We start from the raw sequence: 22,383 nt of genomic DNA, 5'->3' as shown, positions 1-22,383 counted from the left end.
TAGTTAGCACATCCACAAAGTCATGAACCCCGCCTATTTCTACAATTTATCTCCTTAAATGTGTACTTTAAACCTTACCTTAACTCTAAACACACTGCTAATCGTATGGCTAAACCTTAAATTAAAACCAAATAGCAGATTTTTGTTTTCATGAATTTTTACGATATAGTCAATTTTGACTTTGTAGCTGTGCTGTCTAGTGGAAACCAGAATAAACCGAGCATTAAGGGATCTTCCATTTACGTCACGTGCGACATAAAACTACCCTAAAGTTTAGTCTAAATCCATAACAATACATAAAATAGACTATGTATTGGAATTGAAAACGATTATTCTAGAAAATAAACGTTATTTTCAAAATACACTGCATTAGGACATTTTTCAAAATAATAATAAAACATGTCCTTGTCAAGAAAAGGCTACGAAAAGATGCACATTTTACAACTGCCACTAATCAGGTGTCACGCAATCAGCGCGTCATCCCTCTGAGTCTGTGAACTCTTGATGGGAAGTGAAATAAGTTTATGAGAAGCACACCGCCATTAACAAAAAAATCTCGCAGAAAATGAACTGATATATTTTTGACACAACAGGTTTGGTCATTTTCGCTACTATTTCATTGCAAAATAGTGTTTTTAATAACACCTGTTGTTGTAAAGAACATGAAAACCACAAAGGTAAGCCAGGTTCTGTTGTCTGTCTGAACAGGGAATGTTCAGATGTTTTATTTTTCTTGAATGGTAGATTACAATTGAGGAAGTTAAAGAGTACGAAGGAAAATATCATTATAGTTGAGAGATTGAGTCTTTACTCTCTCTCTCTCTCTATCTCTCTCTATCTCTCTCTCTATCTAACAGTAAACATTACACTCACAAAAGTCTCAAAGGAATAAAGACATTTCAAATGTCATATTAGTGTTATAAGGATGTGCAAATAGTTAAAGTACAAAAGGGGAAATAAATGAACTTAAATATGGGTTGTATTTACAATGGTGTTTGTTCTTCATTCTTCACTGGTTGCCCTTTTCACACATCTTTCTGCTGTGATTGCACACTGTGGTATTTCACCCAATAGATATGGGAGTTTATCAACATTGGATTTGTTTTCTCTCTCTCTCTCTCTCTCTCTCTCTCTCTCTCTCTCTCTCTCTCTCTCTCTCTCTCTCTCTATCTCTCTCTCTCTCTCTCTCTCTCTCAATTTCAATTCAATTTAAGGGCTCTCTCTCTCTCTCTCTCGCTGTCTCTTTCTTTCTCTGTCTTTGTTTCTATTTCTGGCTTAATGGTATTCTTTCTGGTTGTCTGTCCTTCTCACCTTTGCATTTTGCTCAGTAGCTACAGTAAATCAGTTACTTTGTGGCGTATTGTAGCATACGTTCTGTACATTCTATTGTACATCATCACACATGCTTTAACAATCCATTGTTTCCCTTATGGTCTAGTTGCAGTATATCTCCTTGGCCTCCTGGTGAAAGATGGAACTGTCCAGTTGTCCGGCTCCGTTGCTGATTGGTGATGACAGCCTGCAGAACTGGTGTGTGATTGGCTCAGGAGGGTTTGGACAGATCCACAAGGCCAGACATGTAGATTGGGGGTTGGACGTGGCCATCAAGTTGCTGCATTATGATGATGGGTAAGTAGGACTATTGCCTATTTCACAACTTTGCAAAAAAGTACATTCTTGAGTTAAGTGCATATTCATATTGTAGCGACCATAGTTAACTCAACACCTATTGATCTCGTCAAGGGGTTCGGATCTCTTGGCGTAACGACTGTTAGGTTGACAGTCGTTGGAACCGGGTTCGAGTCCCGGCCCGGGCAAATCCCTAATTTGCCTCAATAACATGTTGCCTATATCTCTGTCAATTATTTTCTCCCTCCACACATGCACACACACCTCTACCTACCTACCCATCCCACACACACACAAACACATACATACACACAAGCTCCAGCTCGTCTCTGCTCAGAGAGGCAGACCTCATGCGCCAGGGGGGGAGCTCGTATGTCCTCAGGATCCTAGGGGTGTACCAGGGATGTCCCCCCTGCTCCGGCCTCTCCAGCCACCTGGGCCTGGTCATGGAGGTAAATAATACCTACTGTGAATAAGTCTGACTTACTGACTCAGATCCTCTGGATCAAAATATACACGGTTGGTAATTAATTAATTAATAATAGCTTCTTTTCATCTATACTTTACTCGACAGTTTATGGAGAGGGGATCCCTGGCGGCCCTCCAGGAACGTCTCTCCGCCCCCCCACCCTGGCCTCTGTCCTTCCGCCTGGTCCACCAGGTGGCTCTGGGAATGAACTTCCTCCACCACCTCGATCCGCCCCTGCTGCACCTGGATCTCAAGCCCAGTAACGTGCTGCTGGATGACAGCCTCCACGCCAAGGCAAGTCCCAGGCTCCTGGGTTTGATACATCTTCACTATTATTGGCTATTAAGGCCTTGCGACAGCCTAGTGTCCTGTCCAGGGTGTGTACTTGTCCATCAAGCTGCCTCACGCTACAGGAACAGGCGATAGGCTCCTGCCCTATGGGCCATTCTGTCTCGGATAAGGCTTACTTATTATCTTATTATTGACCTGTAATTGTATCATATAGAGCAGGGGTTCCTAAGCGTTTTCACTCCGGACCCCCCTTCCAGCATTGGGGAACATCTCGCGCCTCCCGCTGCGTGAAGCGCCACGTCTATTTCTATGGGCACAAGCACTGTTAATGACACAAACTGTTCACACCCCTCTGCAATTCTATACATTTTGCCATGTCTAATGTGTATTCATGTATATCATGTGTATTCATCTCTCTCTCTCTCTCTCTCTCTCTCTCTCTCTCTCTCTCTCTCTCTCTCTCTCTCTCTCTCTCTCTCTCTCTCTCTCTCTCTCTCTCTCTCTCTCTCTCTCTCTCTCTCTCTCTCTCTCTCTCTCTCTCTCTCTCTCTCTCTCTCTCTCTCTCTCTCTCTCTCTCTCTCTCTCTCTCTCTCTCTCTCTCTCTCTCTCTCTCTCTCTCTCTCTCTCTCTCTCTCTCTCTCTCTCTCTCTCTCTCTCTCTCTCTCTCTCTCTCTCTCTCTCTCTCTCTCTCTCTCTCTCTCTCTCTCTCTCTCTCTCTCTCTCTCTCTCTCTCTCTCTCTCTCTCTCTCTCTCTCTCTCTCTCTCTCTCTCTCTCTCTCTCTCTCTCTCTCTCTCTCTCTCTCTCTCTCTCTCTCTCTCTCTCCAGCTGACAGATTTCGGCCTAGCCAGGGTTTACCACAGCGTTTCCAAAGCGAACAGGAAGGACACGGGAGAGGACGGCGGTACATTAACTTACATGCCACCAGAGGCTTTTGACATGACATACAAGCCCACCCATGCCTCGGATATCTACAGGTATTTATACACCATTGAATCAATTGATATTTCTCGAGGCATCATTCAGGATAATAATAATAAAACAGTTTACAGCAGGTATAAAACGTGCAGCAAAATGCTTGTGAACTGAATGGATACATAAAGTTTTCACACCCCTTGACGTTTTCCACATTATGTTGTGTTACAGCCTGAATTTAAAATAGATTACATTGACATTTTGTGTCACTGGCCTACATACAAAGTGGAATTATGTTTATCGACATTTTTACAAATTCATTAAAAAGGAAAAGCTGAAATATCTTGAGTCAATAAGTATTCAACCCCTTTGTTGTGGCAAGCCTAAATAAGTGCAGGAGTAAAAATGTGCTTAACAAGTCACATAATAAGTTGCATGGACTGTATGCAATAATAGTGTTTAACATGATTTTTGAATGACCACCTCATATCTGTACCCCACACACAATTATATGTAATGTCCCTCAGTCGAGCAGTACATTTCCAATCCCTCGCAAATAATTGAATATTCCTTTGAGCATGGTGAAGTTATTAATTACACTTTGGATGGTGTATGAATACACCCAGTCACTACAAAGATACAGGCATCCTTCCTAACTCAGTTGCCGGAGAGGAAGGAAACTGCTCAGGGATTTCACCATGAGGCCAATGGTGATTATAAAACAGTTACAGAGTTTAATGGGGATACCTAGTCAGTTGCACAACTGAAAGCATTCAACCCAACCCATCTGAATCAGAGAGGTGCGGGGGGCTGCCTTAATTGACATCCATGTTATAGGTGCCCAGGGAGCAGTTGTTGTGGGAGTTAACTGCCTTGCTCAAGGGCAGAACTTTCCACCTTGCCGGCTCTGGGATTTGAACAAGCAACCTTTTGGTTGCGATCCCAACGTTCTAACTGCTGTGCTACCTGCCGCTCTTCAATGGCTCTGATAAGAGAAAACTGAGGATGGATCAACAACATTGTAGTTACTCCACAATACAAACCTAATTGACCGACTGAAAAGAAGGAAGCCTGTACAATATTCCAAAACATGGATCCTGTTTGCAACAAGGCACTAAAGTAATACTGCAAAAATTTGGCTAAGCAATTAACTTTTTGTCCTGAATAGAAAGGGTTATGTTTGGGGCTAATACAATACAACACATTACTGAGTACCACTCTCCATATTTTCAAGCATAGTGGTGGCTGCATCATGTTATGGGTATGGTTGTAATCGTTAAGTGTTACAGGAGGGGGTCGCAGTTCCGGAGCGACCCACTAGGTGTAATCCTCCGACAACCTTAGGCACCTCCTCACTCACAGTCTGGACTAATCATGGTCCTATTGGTGTCACCTGTGTCTACCTGTTCACCTGTGTATTTATGCCCTCACTTCCCTGTGTTCCCTTGCTCAGTTTTCTCTGCTAGTTTCACTATGCCAAGCAGTGCTAATCAGTGTCTGATCACGGGATGTATGGACAGGTACGTGAGAAGTGTTCTCCCTGTTTATTTATTATTTCAGTCACAGTTAGTATTTCGTATTTTGGCTGGCAGCCTGTTTTTTGGAGTCTTATTGGCTCCGCCTTTCTTTTTCGTGTAAAGTCCGTTATTTTGTATTCTGGCTTCGGGACCATCAGTAAAGATCCTTGTTTCGCCATCTCTGCCTACTGCCTACTGTCTATCCTGCACCGCACCTGGGTCACACCTCACACCAACCCTTACAGTTAAGGACTAGGTAGTTTTTAAGGACAAAAAAAGAAACGGAATGGAGCTAAGCACAGGCATAATCCTAGAGGAAAACCTGGTTCAGTCTGCTTTCCACCCGACACTGGGAGATGAATTCACCTTTCAGCAAGACAATAACCTAAAACACAAGGCCAAATATACACTGGAGTTGCTTACCAAGAAGACAGGGAATATTCCTGAGTGGCCTAGTTACAGTTTTGACTTAAATCTGCTTGAACATCTATGGCAAGACCTGAAAATAGTTGTCTAGCAATGATCAACAACCAATTTGACAGAGCTTGAAGAATTTTGAAAAGAATAATGGGTACATGTTACACAATCCAGTTGTGGAAAGCTCTTAGAGACTTACCCAGAAAGACTCACAGCTGTAATCGCTGCCAAAGGTGATTCTAAAATGTATTGACTCAGGGTGTTGAATACTTACCTAATCAAGATATATTCGTTTAAAAAAATCATTATTATTATTATTACATTTTTTACAAATCTTAAGAATTTTTCTTCCACTTTGACATTACAGAGTATTTTGTGTAAATCGTTGACAAGAAATGACAATTTGAATTAATTTTAATCCCACTTTGTAACTCAACAAAATGTTGAAAATACTTTCTGATGGCACTGTAGTAGGAGAAAGATACGGTACATGGCTATCATGATGATTATTGTTCTCTTTCTAACAGCTATGGCATACTACTCTGGTCCATTATCACTGGCGAAGAGCCATATCCTAGTGAGTGACTAGTCCTAACACACAAACATAAATAAATTTACCCATCAAAGATCTACCCACTTTTTCTTTCCTCTAATTCACCCCCCTCCCTCTCCTCCTCCTCCCCTCCCCCCTAGATGCCCAGTCCAGTTTGGTGCGGTTCCGGATCCCCCAGGGGGATAGACCCTCTCTGGCCACTTTGGACAGGGACCAGGTCGAAGGGCTGGTGGAACTGGTGGACCTCATGAAGAGATGCTGGGATACGAAGCCCACCCTGAGACCCTCATTCCTAGGTAAGACAAGAGCCTGGAGGGGGGTGGATATGTTACAAATCAAAATTGCAATATGTTATGAATTTGTTGTGTTTATGATCCCGGAGTATATCACATATTTTCTTGTGACCTGTGGCTCTATTTTTTTGGGTGTTCAGACTGCCTTGCTGTGACAGAGATGATTTACGAGAAACACAAACAAGGGATAAATGATGCCGTTCATGAAGTGCAGAAGAAACTGGTACTAAAGATGACCCTGTCGTTCAAAGCTTTCAGTACCATAACAGTACTAGTCACCTTTATTAAACAACTACGTCTACCTCGCATTCTAACTCCCACCTCTGTTTGTCGGTCTCTCTCTTTCTCTCTCCCTCTAGGACTCAGAGAGTGATCAGAGTATAACATCCACTGTCGCTGCCCTTCATATCTCACAGCCATCAGGTACAACCCTTTAAAACAACTCAAAAATCTTATATTACCACTGCAGTTATCATTCATTCATTTGTTAATTCGTTCATCTCATTCATTCATTCATTCATTCATTCATTCATTCATTCATTCATTCATTCATTCATTCATTCATTCATTCATTCATTCATCTGTTCATTCATTCATTCATTCATCTTTCACAGGAATTCAAAAACACAAAGTGGAAATCTCTGATCGTGTGAAGACTGAACCTCCCCGAAGACAGGTATGCGGTGTATGGTGAAGTTGGCCTTTGACACTGGTCAGTTTTGCATTTTCCTCAGTAATGGTTAAGGTTAGGATTGGGGGAGAGGAAGCTGATCCTAGATCTGTACCTAGGGGAAACTTCCCCCCTGAGCCAGGTATGGATCTAAAGTTAATAAGTGTATATATTTTGCACCAGATGCTCAAATAGGAAAATGGAAAATTGGTTTCTGATAAATATAAATAAATAAATATTATACAAACATTATACAGGACCTATTTTGTTATTCCTATATTGAAGGAAAAGCATCTTGTTTATGAGAAAACAGAAGGGCCTACACAGTAACATGAGTCTGCATACTTGTGTAACGTGTAACATAACAGTGGTGGTGTTATGAGTATAATCGACCAAGGTATATAACTTGACTTCCTGTTCTTGTTTTGCTACAGGAAACGGCTGGTGGTTTGACCTCGAAACAGAAATATAAAGGTACAGTGGCTTGCGAAAGTATTCACCCCCCTTAGCATTTTTCCTATTTTGTTGCCTTACAACCTGGAATTAAAATAGATTTTTGGGGGGTTTGTACCATTTAATTTACACGACATGCCTACCACTTTGAAGATGCAAAATAATTTTGTGTGTGAAAAAACAAGAAATAAGACAAAAAAACAGAACGTGCATAACTTGGTCTTCATGGTGCCGCTTGCTTGGTGGTGCCCCTTGCTTAGTGGTGTTGCAGACTCTGGGGCCTTTCAGAACAGGTGTGTGTATATATACTGAGATCATGTGACACTTAGATTGCACACAGGTGGACTTTATTTAACTAATTATGTGACTTCTGAAGGTAATTGGTTACACCAGATCTTATTTAGGGGCTTCATAACAAATGGGATGAATACATATGCACGCACCACTTTTCTGTTATTTATTGTTTAGAAGTTTTTGAAACAAGTTATTTTCTTCATTTCACCAATTTGGACTATTTTGTGTATGTCCATTACATGAAATCCAAATAAAAATCAATTTAAAGTACAGGTTGTAATGCAACAAAATAGGAAAAACACCAAGGGGGATGAATACTTTTGCAAGGCACTGTATAACGGTTATTTTGGGAACAGGTTGTCGTTGGTGGTTGCTTAGTAATCAATGAGGTTGAAAGGGGAAACCTTTCTGGCCCTTAATGTTTGAATGTTTGATAACAAAATGTATTATCCCATCACAAGATTCTTTGTTTATTCTTTTCTCTCATAGAGTATTCGTCCCTTCAACCCCCATCGCAGCCAGTGAGAAGGTCAAATGCAGATCCGGTCCATTCTTCAACCAATCTCAAACCAAAACCTGTACCCAATCATGACTGCAAACCAACAGCTTTCCCCTCTGCGTCTAATCAAAGTCCAGCGGGACATTTTCAGGTACAGAGTCATGTTTCTGTATGGAAACGTGTTCCCAAAATAACCGTTATACAGTGCCTTGCAAAAGTATTCAGCCCCCTTGGTGTTTTTCCTATTTTGTTGCATTACAACCTGTAATTTAAATTGATTTTTATTTGGATTTCACGTAATGGACATACACAAAATAGTCGAAATTGGTGAAGTGAAATGAAAAAAAGAAGTTGTTTCCAACAATTCTAAAAAATAAATAACGGAAAAGTGGTGCGTGCATATGTATTCACCCCCTTTGCTATGAAGCCCCTAAATAACATCTGGTGCAACCAATTACCTTCAGAAGTCACATAATTAGTTAAATAAAGTCCACCTGTGTGCAATCTAAGTGTCACATGATCTGTCACATGATCTCAGTATATATACACCTGTTCTGAAAGGCCCCAGAGTCTGCAACACCACTAAGCAAGGGGCACCACCAAGCAAGCGGCACAATGAAGACCAAGGAGCACTCAAACAGGTCAGGGACAAAGTTGTGGAGAAGTACAGATCAGGGTTGGGTTACAAAAAAATATCAGAAACTTTGAACATCCCACGGAGCACTATTAAATCCATTATAAAAAAATGGAAAGAATATGGCACCACAACAAACCTGCCAAGAGAGGGCCGCCCACCAAAACTCACGGACCAGGCAAGGAGGGCATTAATCAGAGAGGCAACAAAGAGACCAAGGATAACCCCGAAGGAGCTGCAAAGCTCCACAGCGGAGATTGGAGTATCTGTCCATAGGACCACTTTAAGCCGTACACTCCACAGAGCTGGGCTTTACGGAAGAGTGGCCAGAGAAAAGCCATTGCTTAAAGAAAAAAATAAGCAAACATGTTTGGTGTTTGCCAAAAGGCATGTGGGAGACTCCCCAAACATATGGAAGAAGGTACTCTGGTCAGATGAGACTAAAATTGAGTCTGGCGCAAACCCAACACCTCTCATCACCCGAGAACACCATCCCCACAGTGAAGCATAGTGGTGGCAGCATCATGCTGTGGGGATGTTTTTCATCGGCAGGGACTGGGAATCTGGTCAGAATTGATGGATGGCGCTAAATACAGGAAAATTATTGAGGGAAACCTGTTTCAGTCTTCCAGAGATTTGAGACTGGGACGGAGGTTCACCTTCCAGCAGGACAATGAACCTAAGCATACTGCTAAAGCAACACTCGTGTCACGATCGTTAGACGGAGTAGACCAATGTGCAGCGTTAGTTGCAAACATACTTGAACTTTATTATCTTTAGTGATAATAAAAACAACAAAACAACAAACGAAACGTGCAGTCCTACGGTTTACACAACCAACACGGAAACAAACCAAACGGAAACAAGATCCCACAAACACTAAGGGAAAACAGACTGTTTAAATATGGTTCCCAATCAGAGACAACCAGCAACAGCTGACACTTGTTGCCTCTGATTGGGAACCAATCTAGCCAACATAGAAATATAACACATAGAACTATAACACAGAACTAGAACACATAGAATCTACACACCCTGGCTCAACATATAGAGTCCCCAGAGCCAGGGTGTGACAGTACTCCCCAAAGGCGCGGACTGCGACCGCCGCCTCAACATAGACAAACCGGGGGAGGGCTGGGTGGGCATTCCTCCTCGGAGGCGGTTCCGGCTCCGGGCTTGACCACCACCCTCCAATAATCCCCGTAGCGCCCCTGGTCCGGTCTGGCCCCGCTGGCTGGAGCTGGACTGGACATCGTAGGAGCGGATTGCTTCAGCTCCGGTGTGGAGCAGCTGACCAGTACCTGACCAGGCACCGGTGACCCAGGCACGGGTTGTGCCGGACTGACGCACGCACACCCTGGCTTGGTGCGTGGAGCAGGAACGGGCGGACCGGACTGACGATGCGCACCCTGGCTTGGTGCGTGGAGCAGCAACGGGCGGACCGGCTGACGATGCGCACCCTGGCTGGTGCGTGGAGCAGGAACGGGCCGGACCGGGCTGACGATGCGCACCCTGGCTTGGTGCGTGGGAGCAGCAACGGGCTGGACCAGGCTGACGATGCGCACCCCTGGCTTGGTGCGTGGAGCAGGAACGGGCCGGACCGGGCTGACGATGCGCACCCCTGGCTTGGTGCGTGAAGCAGGAACGGGCCGGACCGGGCTGACGATGCGCACCCCTGGCTTGGTGCGTGGAGCAGGAACGGGCTGGACCGGGCTGACGACTCGCACCCCTGGCTTGGTGCGAGTGGCAGGAACAGGCCGGGCCGGGCTGGCGACGCGCACCGTAGCTTGTGCGAGTGGCAGGAACAGGCCGGGCCGGGCTGGCGACGCGCACCGTAGGCTTGGTGCGAGTGGCAGGAACAGGCCGGGCCGGGCTGGCGACGCCGCACCGTAGACTTGTGAGCGAGCGGCAGGAACAGGCCGGGCCGGGCTGGCGACGCGCACCGTAGACTTGGTGCGAGTGGCAGGAACAGGCCGGGCCGGGGGCGACGCGCACCGTAGGCTTGGTGCGAGTGGCAGGAACAGGCCGGGCCGGGCTGGCGACGCGCACCGTAGGCTTGGTGCGAGGAGCAGGAACAGGCCGGGCCAGGCTGGCGGCGCACACCGTGAGGCTTGGTGCGGGGAGCAGGAACAGGCCGGGCCGGGCGGCGCGCACCGTAGGCTGGTGCGGGAGCAGGAACAGGCCGGGCTGGGCTGGCGACGCGCACCGTAGGCTTGGTGCGAGGGCAGGAACAGGCCGGGGCCGGGCTGGCGACGCACACCGTAGGCTCGGTGCGAGGGGCAGGAACAGGCCGGGCCGGGCTGGCGACGCGCACCATCCACTTAGTGCGGGGAGCAGGAACGGGCCGGACCGGACTGGTGACGCACACCACTTGCTTGGTGTGAGGAGCGGGACTGGGGTTTCGCCATAACCCTCCGCTCCCTCAGCTGTCTACCGAGTTCCTCTCGCCGTGCCTCAATTCTCACCTTCTCCTTATCGCCTCCAATAGCTCCACCCTCTGCACCACTAACTCCTGCGCCAATAGCCCCCCTTAACCTGGTGGCCTCCTCACCTAACCTCCTACTACGCCCTGTGGCTGCCTCCTGCTTCCCGTCGCCCATGCCGTATGCCCCCCCCTAAAAAATTTTTTGGGGTTGCCTCTCGTCCGTCCGACGACGACACTGTTGACGCCGTTGCTCCTCTCTCCGTCGCGCCTCTACCGTCTCACTCCATGGACGGCGATCCATCCCGGCCTGGATTTCCTCCCAGGTCCAGGACCCCTGCCCGTCCATTATCTGCTCCCACGTCCAGGCTGCCTGCTCCTGGACACGCTGCTTGGTCCTGGTATGGTGGGATCTTCTGTCACGATCGTTAGACGGAGTAGACCAATGTGCAGCGTTAGTTGCAAACATACTTGAACTTTATTATCTTTAGTGATAATAAAAACAACAAAACAACAAACGAAACGTGCAGTCCTACGGTTTACACAACCAACACGGAAACAAACCAAACGGAAACAAGATCCCACAAACACTAAGGGAAAACAGACTGTTTAAATATGGTTCCCAATCAGAGACAACCAGCAACAGCTGACACTCGTTGCCTCTGATTGGGAACCAATCTGGCCAACATAGAAATATAACACATAGAACTATAACACAGAACTAGAACACATAGAATCTACACACCCTGGCTCAACATATAGAGTCCCCAGAGCCAGGGTGTGACAACTCGAGTGGTTTAAGGGGAAACATTTAAATATCTTGGAATGGCCTTGTCAAAGCCCAGACCTCAATCCAATTGAGAATTTGTGGTATTATTTAAAGATTGCTGTACACCAGCGGAACCCATCCAACTTGAAGGAGCTGGAGCAGTTTTGCCTTGAAGAATGGGCAAAATTCCCAGTGGCTAGATGTGCCAAGCATATAGAGACATACCCCAAGAGACTTGCAGCTGTAATTGCTGCAAAAGGTGGCTCTACAAAGTATTGACTTTGGGGGGATGAATAGTTATGCACTGTTTTTTTGTCTTATTTCTTGTTTGTTTCACAATAACAAATATTTTGCATCTTCAAAGTGGTAGGCATGTTGTGTAAATCAAATGATACAAACCCCCCAAAAATGAATTTTAATTCCAGGTTGTAAGGCAAGAAAATAGGAAAAATGCCAAGGAGGGTGAATACTTTTGCAAGCCACTGTATAATAATTGAACAGTAAAGTGAACACTAAAATGTTTTATTCTGCTGAATCAATGAAACCAAAGTCATGACTAAAGCTCATGTCGTAGGCTACAATGTGACCAAGTTATAAACTTTGGACATAGGAAATACCATACCCGGTCTCAGAGATGCCTAACTCTACTGAGTAAATCAGCTTTTTGTTTTCTTGCACCTTATTAGTGGAACAATCTTCAAAATGTTCTTAAATTTGATTTTTCGTTGCCTCTAGGGAAATTCAGATAGCTGATTAAAGAAGGACCTTAATACTGATGAATGTGTTGTTTTTTTAAATCATTTTTTTCTTTCTGCTTACATTTTGATGTGTGTATTTTCTATAATTTATGTAATTCAGGGCTCATCTGTAAAATAGACCTTGGTCTCTGTATGACTCCCTGATAAAATAAATAAAATAAAAATGATAATATTTACTCTCTAATTTCTCCTTTCAGCGCCAGCATTCCACTCCAGTTACCCCATCCAATTATTCCACAGGTATTACTTTCAGTCTATTTTCTTTCTATGTGTCTATTGGTTAAAGGTATAGTCCACCCAAGTTACATATTGGTTTCCTTACCCTGGAACCAGTCTATGGACACGGTATGACAGCAATCCATGCTTTGGTTTAGTTTCCCTGGCACTGTTTCCGTGTGGTAACATTTTAGCATTTGTTGCACAAATCCCATTCAAGTCATGGGAACGATATTAGCATTTTCCACAGATTATGTTCAAATCATCAATAAATTACTGTTTTGAGCTTCACCATACATTGTAGATACTTTCAGTATGATTTGGACATGATGTGCAGGATATTATAATATCGGTCCCATGACTTGAATGGGATTTGTGCCACAAATGCTAAAATGTTAGCATGTGGAAACAGTGCCAGGTAAACGAAACCAAAACATGGATTGCTGTCATACCTTGTCCATAAACTGCTTCCAGGGTAAGGAAACCAATACGCCATTTTGTAATTTGGGTGAACTATCCTTTTAAGAGGTGTTTAAAATGTCTACGCTTTTTCTCAAGTCTTTCCATGCTGCCATGCATCCTTTACAAAGTGTCAGAAGGAAGCATTTCCTCTTCTTGAAGACATTTTGAAAAGGAGGAAATGAGAGAACTGTTGAGATAGAGCTGGGTGAATCTTAAAAGTATTTCCTTGATTACTTGCCTCCTAAGCACGCATTGGAGGAGAAGGTCTGAAGGGAGGGACATGGGACCTTCTCCTCCAATGCTTGTTGTGGATGACGTGAGGAATCAAGGACAGACTATTAAGATACACCCATAACCCATTTCTCATCCAGATGGAATCTACATCAACATGAGCAATGTGACAGGACTCCAGTTGGGTGACAATAACTGCATGTTCATCGGGTCGCAACATCAAAGTAAACGCCACAGAAACCCCACAGCCCCATCTAGAGTTAACTTCCCAGCAGCGCAGCCAAGGAACCCTAAAGCTCCTGAGCCATGGTGAAGTCAGTAACACTCCCAGCTCTATGCCCGTGAACGAATCCCTGCCGGAGACCGGGGTTCAATCCTCGACCGCCTCTCACACTTTGTCTCTCATCTTAACCTGTCACCTCCTCTGTTTCTAATCTATCTGTAATAAAAACACAAAATATTGAGATTCACTCTCCTTAAAAAAAATGAAATTTTAAAGGATAATTCTCCTTTTTTTTATTACTTTTTTGTAACATTTTGAATGATGAAATCCTGTGCAGCTAGAGAGCATGGATTGATCCATCTTTGTCCTTTTCATTCTGTTAAATTTGCCCACGAGGGACTGGTCTGTACTGACACTTTTATATCTTTGTACTAAAACAAGTTCTCAATTTGTTGTGCTTCAGGGAAGTCAATAAAAAGCTCAGCTTTACAGAATGACCATCAGTGTTTTCATCTGTCTTACCACTAGAACAAGTCTATTTTTCCCTTTATAATGTTTATTGTGTTTCAATAGAATTTATATGAATAGTTTGGCGTTCCAATGACATTGATATGAAGTGTGTATGGTTCATATATCTGCACGTATTAAGCTTATAATCTTATAGTAACACTTCTATAAACACACACATCTTTAAAGAACGAACAAACACCCCCTCCTATATATTCTTACATGCCTCCACTCGGTATTCAAGCAGCGAGAGAAATTGGTTTTGACAGTGTACGGTGTGAAACCCATAGGTTCCTGGCAACACACACACACACACCCCTCGCCAAAACTACCATCTGCCACCGGATCCGCCAGGGCGAGCTGCAGGAGCGCTTACCCAGAATCCTCCACTCGAAGCGTTGAAGGTGTCCGCGCTATTTACAGGACTAACAGATGCACAGCTTTTGAGAAGGTAGAGGTTTCCCTTAATTACTGATTCAGGGTCAGATTTGATGTAATCTCCCTAACGGTTGAGGTTAGGATAGGGAGCATAGAATCATAGAAACTGATCCTAGATCTGTGGTTAAGGTCAACTTCTATAATACAGTTACAGGGTCACTCACCCCTTATGTTTACATTTGGGATCTGGGCCTGCATTCATGAAGTATATCAGAGTGGGGGGGGTTCGATGCCAGCTGCCCAGCTGTCATCAGGGCTACCTGTCATCAGCATTCCTCTGAGACGAGGCCATACCCCCAAACTATTCAATAAAATGCAATATTGCATTCTGTCTCTGTTGTTCATTCAGTTAAGCCTGTACTCGATTGAACTTTACTTACAAAGATTTCACTGTCTTTTATTACCTTTAGAACAATTATTATTATGTAATTATTAGCATTTCATGCTTCAAAGGAAGTTGAATACAATACACAATACATAACTACACAAGCATGAAACGTACTGTACAATATACAGTATCATTCATATGCTGGAGCAGTGTATACAAAAAAAGTGTTAATGCAAAATGGTAACATTCAGGATTTTGTGATACAAACTCCTCCTCAGTCTGTCTTGCGCTCTCTCGCTTTCACTTCATTTATCTTTCTCCTATCCTCCCCCACTTCTCTCTCTCTCTCTCTCTCACGTCCTCTCTATCTATCCCATCACTTGCCTACCCCTCTCTTATTCTCTCACTCCTATCTCCCCACATGCCTCCTCGTCCCTCCCTCCCTCCCTCCCTCCCTCCCTCCTTACAAAGGAAACACCAGAAACCCTGAGAAGGTGGAGTATTTCCATCCCCCCATCAGGTTCCCTCTCTCCAGTTTGAGATAAGCCTTGTCTCCTCTCTCCATGGTGACCAGGCCAGCGTTGGTGGCTGCTTCCCTGGTCACGTCTTGGTCCCCGGCAAAGGCTGAGATGACCGGGTGTCCATTTAAAACCAGACTCACCTGAAAGAAAGGGATGGATGGAGGGAGGGGGAGGCGGGGGAAAGGGAGGTGGAGGGGTAGAGGGAGAGAGAGCAATATAGAATAGAGAGAGAGATAGACGGTGCAGGAGACAAGGAACAAGATCAATCGTGGTCTTTTGGCATGACCTTACCTTCCTATGCCCTGACGTTGTTTTGGGCATCAACTTTGTATTTGTGTCCTCATGTTTGTCTCACCTGAATCGTCTGTCGGTTATAGACCTTGACCACGTGGAAACAGAAACTATACACTCCTTTTCTAGGAGCCACGAAGATGCTCCGTGCTGGATCAAAATGGCTGCCCACATTCACAAGGATCTGAGAGAGAGAGGGAGAGAGAGAGAGAGAGGGAGAGAGAGAGGGGGAGGGAGGAAGAGAGAGAGAGAGAGAGCGAGAGAGAGAGAGAGAGAGAGAGAGAGAGAGAGAGAGAGAGAGAGAGAGAGAGAGAGAGGGAGAGGGGGTGGGGGGAGAAGAAGTAAGAGAGAGAAAGAGAGAGAAAGAGAGCGGGCGGAGGCAGAGAAAAAGAGAGAGAGTTTACCTTAAGCTCTCATTGATGTACAGTTGGTGGTGAAATTCGTCACTCACTCGGGTAAAAGTTGATTTTATAATTGTGGCTAATATAGGTATTCAGTCTCCTGGATGGTAATGGTTTATGGTCACACTCACTAACCTGGTCAAAATATATGGTCATAGTACGGTTGCTCATCTCCGAGGGTTCGTGGTTGGTGTTCCTGACAGTGGAGAAGGCCACTCGACCGGTCCCCGACCGCACCGACATCCCCAGAGCGTTACCCGACGGTTCCGACGAGGGGCTGGAGTCACAAACCACCAGGCACTTCCCCTCTAACACGATTGGCTCAGTGTCATTCTGAGCCCTGGCCCCTGGGGGACCCCATTGGAGGAACAGAATTAATCCAAGGAACAAGGTGGGGTTTACGGACATTATGGGGCGGGGCAAAGATGAACAAGGAAGCGGAAGGCAGGGCATATTTTCTGAAATGGTTGTGAACTCTTGGGTGTTTTTGGGATGTTGGTTTTTCTGTTTTGACAGTTGAAAATGTTAGTTTCCACACACGGTTTCAGTAAAAAAAAATATCATTTGTGAAGATATGACAAATTCCAGTAAATCAATGTCTTTACAGTCTTCTTGTCTCAACAACACAGTAATCAGCTAAATCACAGTTTAAATCCTTCCGGAATCTTCAGTTTGCTCTGAGAAGGTTGAATCTCAGAGGGTCAATTGATCCAAACCCACTGAATCTGAATAGTGGATGCCGATCCCTTGGAACCCACCTTTGGGCTGTGGCTGTGACCCAACCCCTCTTGCAGCCAAGTTTGTCCAGGTCCCCAACCTGTGTTACCAGATTAGTAACACACGTCTGAGTGTTCCAAAGGAACAGGTGTGCATCTCTCTCTGTCGCTCTGTCAGTTGGGAGCAGTGGAGTCAGGTGGTCAGGTGGTCCTCCCCAACCTTGACCCTGTAGAAGATAAATATATGCATTCGCTGTGGTCATCTAATACATTATGAACAACAGTATCCTAGATTATACAACGGGTGGGTTTAATCGTGGATGCTGATTGGTTAAACCACATTCCAGCCGTGGTCTATTCCACAAGTTACCACCGGCTAAAGCTATGACGTTGAAATGCCTATTTACTCTGTTCCATCTCACTGCGCAATCCACTGTCTCATCAGCCCAGCCAGGCAATTTATGAATTTGATCTCCACTATAAAAAGCATCTAGACATTATCTCCTATTTCTTTTAGACTAGAATTTGGTTTTCAACAGCAGAGATTTGTATAAACCTTGCTTTCTGTCTCTCCAACATTTGCAACATTGTTTCAATATAAAAATTCGATCTCCAGCTGTCCCATAGTAATGAACGTGTCGGGAGTCAGGACGAGATGGACTGACAGGCAGTGTTTCTCAGCCAGTCGAAATCATGAATCAGCTGGCATCATTTTTATGGATACAGTGCATTCGTAAAGTATTCAGACAACTTCACTTTTTCCACATTTTGTTGCGTTACAGCCTTATTCTAAAATGGATGAAATAGTTAAATAGTTTTTTCCACTCATCAATCTACACACAATACCCCATAATGACAAAGCAAAAACAGGTTTTTAGAACTTTTGCCAAAAAAATAAAATAAACGGAAATATCAAATTTACATAAGTATTCAGACCCTTTACTCAGAACTTTGTTGAAGCACCTTTGGCAGCGATTACAGCCTTGAGTCTTCCTGGGTATGACGCTACAAGCTTGGCACACCTGTATTTGGGGAGTTTCTTCCATTCTTCTCTGCAGATCCTCTCAAGCTCTGTCAGGTTGGATGGGAAGCGTCGCTGCACAGCTATTTTCAGGTCTCTCCAGAGATGTTCGATCGGGTTCAAGTCCGGGCTCTGGCTGGGCCACTCAAGGAAATTCAGAGACTTGGAAGGTGATCCTTCACCCCAGTCTGAGGTCCTGAGCGCAGGTTTTCATCAAGGATCTCTCTGTACTTTGCTCCATTCATCTTTCCCTCGATCGTGACTAGTCTCCCAGTTCCTGCCGCTGAAAAACATCCCCACAGCATGATGCTGCCACCACCATGCTTCACCATAGGAATGGTATTGGCCAGGTGATGAGAGGTGCCTGGTTTCCTCCAGATGTGACGCTTGGCATTCAGGCCAAAGAGTTCAATCTTGGTTTCATCAGACCAGAGAATCATGTTCCTCATGGTCTGAGAGTCCTTTAGGTGCCTTTTGGCAAACTCCAAGCGGGCTGTCATGTGCCATTTACTGAGGAGTGGCTTCCGTCCGGCCACTCTATCATAAATGCCTGATTGGTGGACTGCTGCAGAGATTGTTGTCCTTCTGGAAGTTTCTCCCATTTCCACAGACGAACTCTGGAGCTCTGTCAGAGTGACCATCGGGTTCTTGGTCACCTCCCTGACCAAGGCCCTTCTCCCCCGATTGCTCAGTTTGGCTGCGCGGCCAGCTCTAGGAAGACTCTTGGTGGTTCCAAACTTCTTCCATTTAAGAATGATGGAGGCCATTGTGTTCTTGGGGACCTTCAACGCTACAGAATTTTTTTTGCACCCTTCCCCAGGTCTGTGCCTCAACACAATCCTGTCTCGGAGCTCTACGGATCAATTCCTTCGACCTCATGGCTTGGTTTTTGCTCTGACATGCACTGTGAACTGTGGGACCTTATGTAGACAGATGTGTGCTTTTCCAAATCATGTCCAATCAATTGACTTTACCACAGGTGGACTCGAATCAAGTTGTAGAAAGGTGGATCAATGGAAACAGGATGCACCTGAGCTCAATTTCAAGTCTCATAGCAAAGGGTCTAAATACATATGTAAATAAGGTTTTTCTGTTTTATTTTTTAAAATACATTTCCTAAAGTTACTAAAAACCTGTTTTTGCTTTGTCATTATGGGGTATTGTGTGTAGATTGCTGAGGATTTTTTTTATTGAATCCATTTTAGAATAAGGCTGTAACGTAACAAAATGTGGAAAAAGTGAAGGGGTCTGAATACTTTCCGAATGCACTGTATATACAAAGAAATGTAAATAGAAAACAGGTCAAACGAAACAAAATGCAGATAGTTTGCTGTTATTCTGGCGGCACTGTTTGAGGTGACTATAAATTAGCAGTAGTTGGCTAGCTAGCAAGCAAGCAAGGGATAAGAACGTTGCCAGCCAGTATGGCAATGGAACATTTAGAACGAACGACTGGGTCGCGTCCATAGATACAGAACAAAAATACTTAACAACTGGGTCGCATCTCTGGCAACCGAACTGATAGAACGACCGACCAGCCGGCTTGGGTAACAACATTAGCTTTGTGTCAGGACTATATCTCGTGGAAGGATGACATAGTATGAATAAATTCATCAAAATAATGTTTTTAATGAAAATACACTACTGATCAAAAGTTTTGGAACACCTACTCATTCAAGGGTTTTTCTTTATTTTTACTATTTTCTACATTGTAGAATAATATTGAAGACATCAAAACTATGAAATAACACATATGGAATCATATAGTAACCAAAAAGGTGTTAAACAAATCAAAATATATTTTATATTTGAGATTCTTCAAATAGCCACCCTTTGCCTTGATGACAGCTTTGCACACTCCTGGTATTATCTCAACCAGCTTCATGAGTTAGTCACCTGGAATGCATTTCAATTAACAGGTGTGCCTTCTTAAAAGTTAATTTGTGGAATTTCTTTCATTCTTAATGCGTTTGAGCCAATCAGTTGTGTTCTGACAAGGTAGGGGGGTATACAGAAGATAGCCCTATTTGGTAAAAGACCAAGTCCATATTATGGCAAGAACAGCTCAAATAAGCAAAGAGAAACGACAGTCCATCATTACTTTAAGAACTTTGACAGTTTCTTCAAGTGCAGTCACAAAAACCATCAAGCGCTATTTTTTTTGGACATTTTAGTCATTTAGCAGACGCTCTTATCCAGAGCGACTTACAATTAGTGAGTGCATACATTTTTCATACTGACCCCCCGTGGGAATCGCTATGATGAAACTGGCTCTCATGAGGACCGCCACAGGAATGGAAGACCCAGACTTACCTCTGCTGCAGAGGATAAGTTCATTAGAGTTACCAGCCTCAGAAATTGCAGCTCAAATAAAGTTCAAGTAACAGACACATCTCAACATCAACTGTTCAGAGAAGACTGTGTGAATCAGGTCTTCATGGTCGAATTTCTGCAAAGAAACCACTACTAAAGGACACCAATAATAAGAAGAGACTTGCTTAGGCAAAGAAACACGAGCAATGGACATTAGACCAGTGGAAATTAGTCGTTTAGTCTGGAGTCCAAATTTGAGATTTTTGGTTCCAACCGCCGTGTCTTTGTGAGACGCGGTGTGGGTGAACGGATGATCTCCGCATGTGTATTTCTCACCGTAAAGCATGGAGGAGGAGGTATTATGGTGTGGGGGTGCTTTGCTGGTGACACTGTCTGTGATTTGTTTAGAATTTAAAGCACACTTAACCAGCATGGCTACCACAGCATTCTGCAGCGATACGCCATCCCATCTGGTTTGGGCTTAGTGGGACTGTCATTTGTTTTTCAACAGGACAATGACCCAACACACCTCCAGGCTGTGTAAGGGCTATTTTACCAAGGAGGAGAGTGATGGAGTGCTGCATCAGATGACCTGGCCTCCACAATCACCCGACCTCAACCAAATTGAGATGGTTTGGGATGAGTCGGACCGCAGAGTGAAGGAAAAGCAACAAACAAGTGCTCAGCATATGTGGGAACTCCTTCAAGGATGTTGGAAAAGCATTCCAGTTGAAGCTGGTTGATAGAATGCCAAGAGTGTGCAAAGCTGTCATCAAGGCAAAGGGTGGCAATTTGAAGATTCTCAAATATAAAATATATTTTGATTTTTCTAACACTTTTTTGGTTACTACACGATTCCATATGTCCATATGTGTTATTTCAATGTAGAAAATAGTACAAATAAAGAAAAACCCTTGAATGAGTAGGTATTCTAAAACTTTTGACCGGTAGTGTATGTCAATCATTATTTCAATATATTGGTAACCCCTGGTATAAAAGTGATAATGCCCTAGAAGCCGGTGTTTGGAGTGTACAGTATATTGGCACGGGTGTTGTTAGTCTTAGAATCATGGTATCCTAAACTAACTCTGGAAGCAGGCCGAAATGAAATGCATTGATGTCATTTATAGTTTGTTGTCAGGTTTGTGTAATGATATTAAAGCAGCTTCTAAGGAGTAGCTGTACAGGTTGTATAGATGGAGATAAAAGTGAGGGATGAGGAGGAGAGAAGGAGGAGGTGAGGTAGAAGAAATGAGGCTATCAAAGCCATCTGGACACAGGAGGAGAGGAGGGAAGGGGAAGGAGAGGAGGGGGAGGAGGAGAGGGAGGACAGGAGGGGAGAGGAGAGGAGGGGGAGGAGGAGGGGGGAGGAGAGGAGGGGGGAGGACAGGAGGGGAGAGGAGAGGGGAGGAGAGGAGGGGGAGGAGAGGAGGGGGGAGGAATGCATCATCACTACTGAGCAACCATCTGTAGGATACACACTCCCCTCACATTCCTACACAAACACACACGCACACACAGTGTAGTGCTGCATACACACTTGAACGCACACACAATTGTGTGTGTATTCAAGCATGTAGGCAATTCCATATATTCATACATATATGACATTGCACCTATAAACACCTATAAACTACACCCAATGGTCTATATAAGTAATGTCCTTGGAGCTTAATGGATTGTAAAGATAATAGCTGGGTGACTTTATCTGACTCCACCATAGAAGTACATTGTCAAAAAGCATATGTTTAAAAACGTACAAATCTATCTACATTCTTAGATAAGGCTACTTTCACCTTGGGGAAAAGTCTCTTTATTCACAAAGTGAGATTATTACAGAAAGATGTTAATCAAACAGAGCAGTAAAGTGACAGAAATATGCTATTACGATAATAACAATAATTTCAAACATGTCTTCAAAAACATTACCAATTTTGATCAAATTAAAGATAAAACATTGGGAATTAAAACTTTACAGCAGTTGAAATCTAAATCTTAAATCTTACCTTTTGCAATAATTGTATTTCCTGATATATATTTTCATGTAGCGACGAGGAAATTACTCTGTCAGATTCTCCTTTCACTGTTTCTTTTCTCTCACTTTTCCCTCCCTGTCTCTCGCACTCTCTCGCTC

The 22,383-nt window shown here is 44.1% G+C and overlaps 2 protein-coding genes across 5 annotated transcripts; one reads left to right on the top strand and one right to left on the bottom strand.

The window, feature by feature from the left end:
• The first annotated feature begins 504 nt into the window (after positions 1 to 504).
• On the top strand, positions 505 to 14,211 carry ripk3 (receptor-interacting serine-threonine kinase 3). 3 transcript variants are annotated; one of them, XM_041868246.2, is made up of 14 exons: positions 505 to 593; positions 1,439 to 1,629; positions 1,946 to 2,081; positions 2,204 to 2,392; positions 3,216 to 3,364; positions 5,764 to 5,813; positions 5,930 to 6,085; positions 6,223 to 6,305; positions 6,442 to 6,505; positions 6,697 to 6,758; positions 7,187 to 7,226; positions 7,989 to 8,149; positions 12,779 to 12,821; positions 13,631 to 14,211. In XM_041868246.2, exons 2-14 carry the CDS (start codon positions 1,472 to 1,474, stop codon positions 13,801 to 13,803), a joined length of 1,464 nt encoding a protein of 487 aa, XP_041724180.1. In that variant the 5' UTR covers positions 505 to 593; positions 1,439 to 1,471; the 3' UTR covers positions 13,804 to 14,211. The 3 variants fall into 3 exon arrangements, with proteins under 3 accessions (XP_041724180.1, XP_041724179.1, XP_045067776.1); XM_041868245.2 differs by having other exon boundaries at positions 544 to 677; XM_045211841.1 differs by lacking the exon at positions 505 to 593 and having other exon boundaries at positions 1,243 to 1,629.
• A 1,222-nt stretch (positions 14,212 to 15,433) lies between these two features.
• On the bottom strand, positions 15,434 to 22,365 carry LOC121554608 (cerebellin-1-like). Of its 2 annotated transcripts, XM_041868248.2 has the most exons (4): positions 22,256 to 22,365; positions 16,335 to 17,142; positions 15,863 to 15,982; positions 15,434 to 15,647 (listed from the first exon to the last, which is right to left on the bottom strand). In XM_041868248.2, the coding sequence occupies exons 2-4, from the start codon at positions 16,650 to 16,652 to the stop codon at positions 15,450 to 15,452; spliced, it is 636 nt and encodes a 211-aa protein (XP_041724182.1). In that variant the 5' UTR covers positions 16,653 to 17,142; positions 22,256 to 22,365; the 3' UTR covers positions 15,434 to 15,449. The 2 variants fall into 2 exon arrangements, with proteins under 2 accessions (XP_041724182.1, XP_041724183.1); XM_041868249.2 differs by lacking the exon at positions 22,256 to 22,365 and having other exon boundaries at positions 16,335 to 17,272.
• Between the last annotated feature and the right edge of the window lie 18 nt (positions 22,366 to 22,383).

Source organism: Coregonus clupeaformis, chromosome 39, assembly GCF_020615455.1.
Source record: "Coregonus clupeaformis isolate EN_2021a chromosome 39, ASM2061545v1, whole genome shotgun sequence".
Lineage (NCBI taxonomy): Eukaryota > Metazoa > Chordata > Actinopteri > Salmoniformes > Salmonidae > Coregonus > Coregonus clupeaformis.
The sequence above is the reverse complement of the archived record's forward strand: the minus strand, read 5'-3'. Positions and strand labels throughout refer to the sequence as shown.

Coding starts and splice junctions, on each gene's coding strand:
- LOC121554608 (XM_041868248.2), bottom strand. CDS start 16,652: ATGCCCTGCCTTCCGCTTCCTTGTTCATCTTTGCCCCGCCCCATAATG. Junction 15,983..16,334: donor TGACCATATATTTTGACCAG/GTTAGTGAGTGT, acceptor TCTCTCTCTCAG/ATCCTTGTGAATGTGGGCAG. Junction 15,648..15,862: donor ATAACCGACAGACGATTCAG/GTGAGACAAACA, acceptor CCTTTCTTTCAG/GTGAGTCTGGTTTTAAATGG.
- ripk3 (XM_041868246.2), top strand. CDS start 1,472: ATGGAACTGTCCAGTTGTCCGGCTCCGTTGCTGATTGGTGATGACAGC. Junction 2,393..3,215: donor ATGACAGCCTCCACGCCAAG/GCAAGTCCCAGG, acceptor CTCTCTCTCCAG/CTGACAGATTTCGGCCTAGC. Junction 5,814..5,929: donor TGGCGAAGAGCCATATCCTA/GTGAGTGACTAG, acceptor CCTCCCCCCTAG/ATGCCCAGTCCAGTTTGGTG.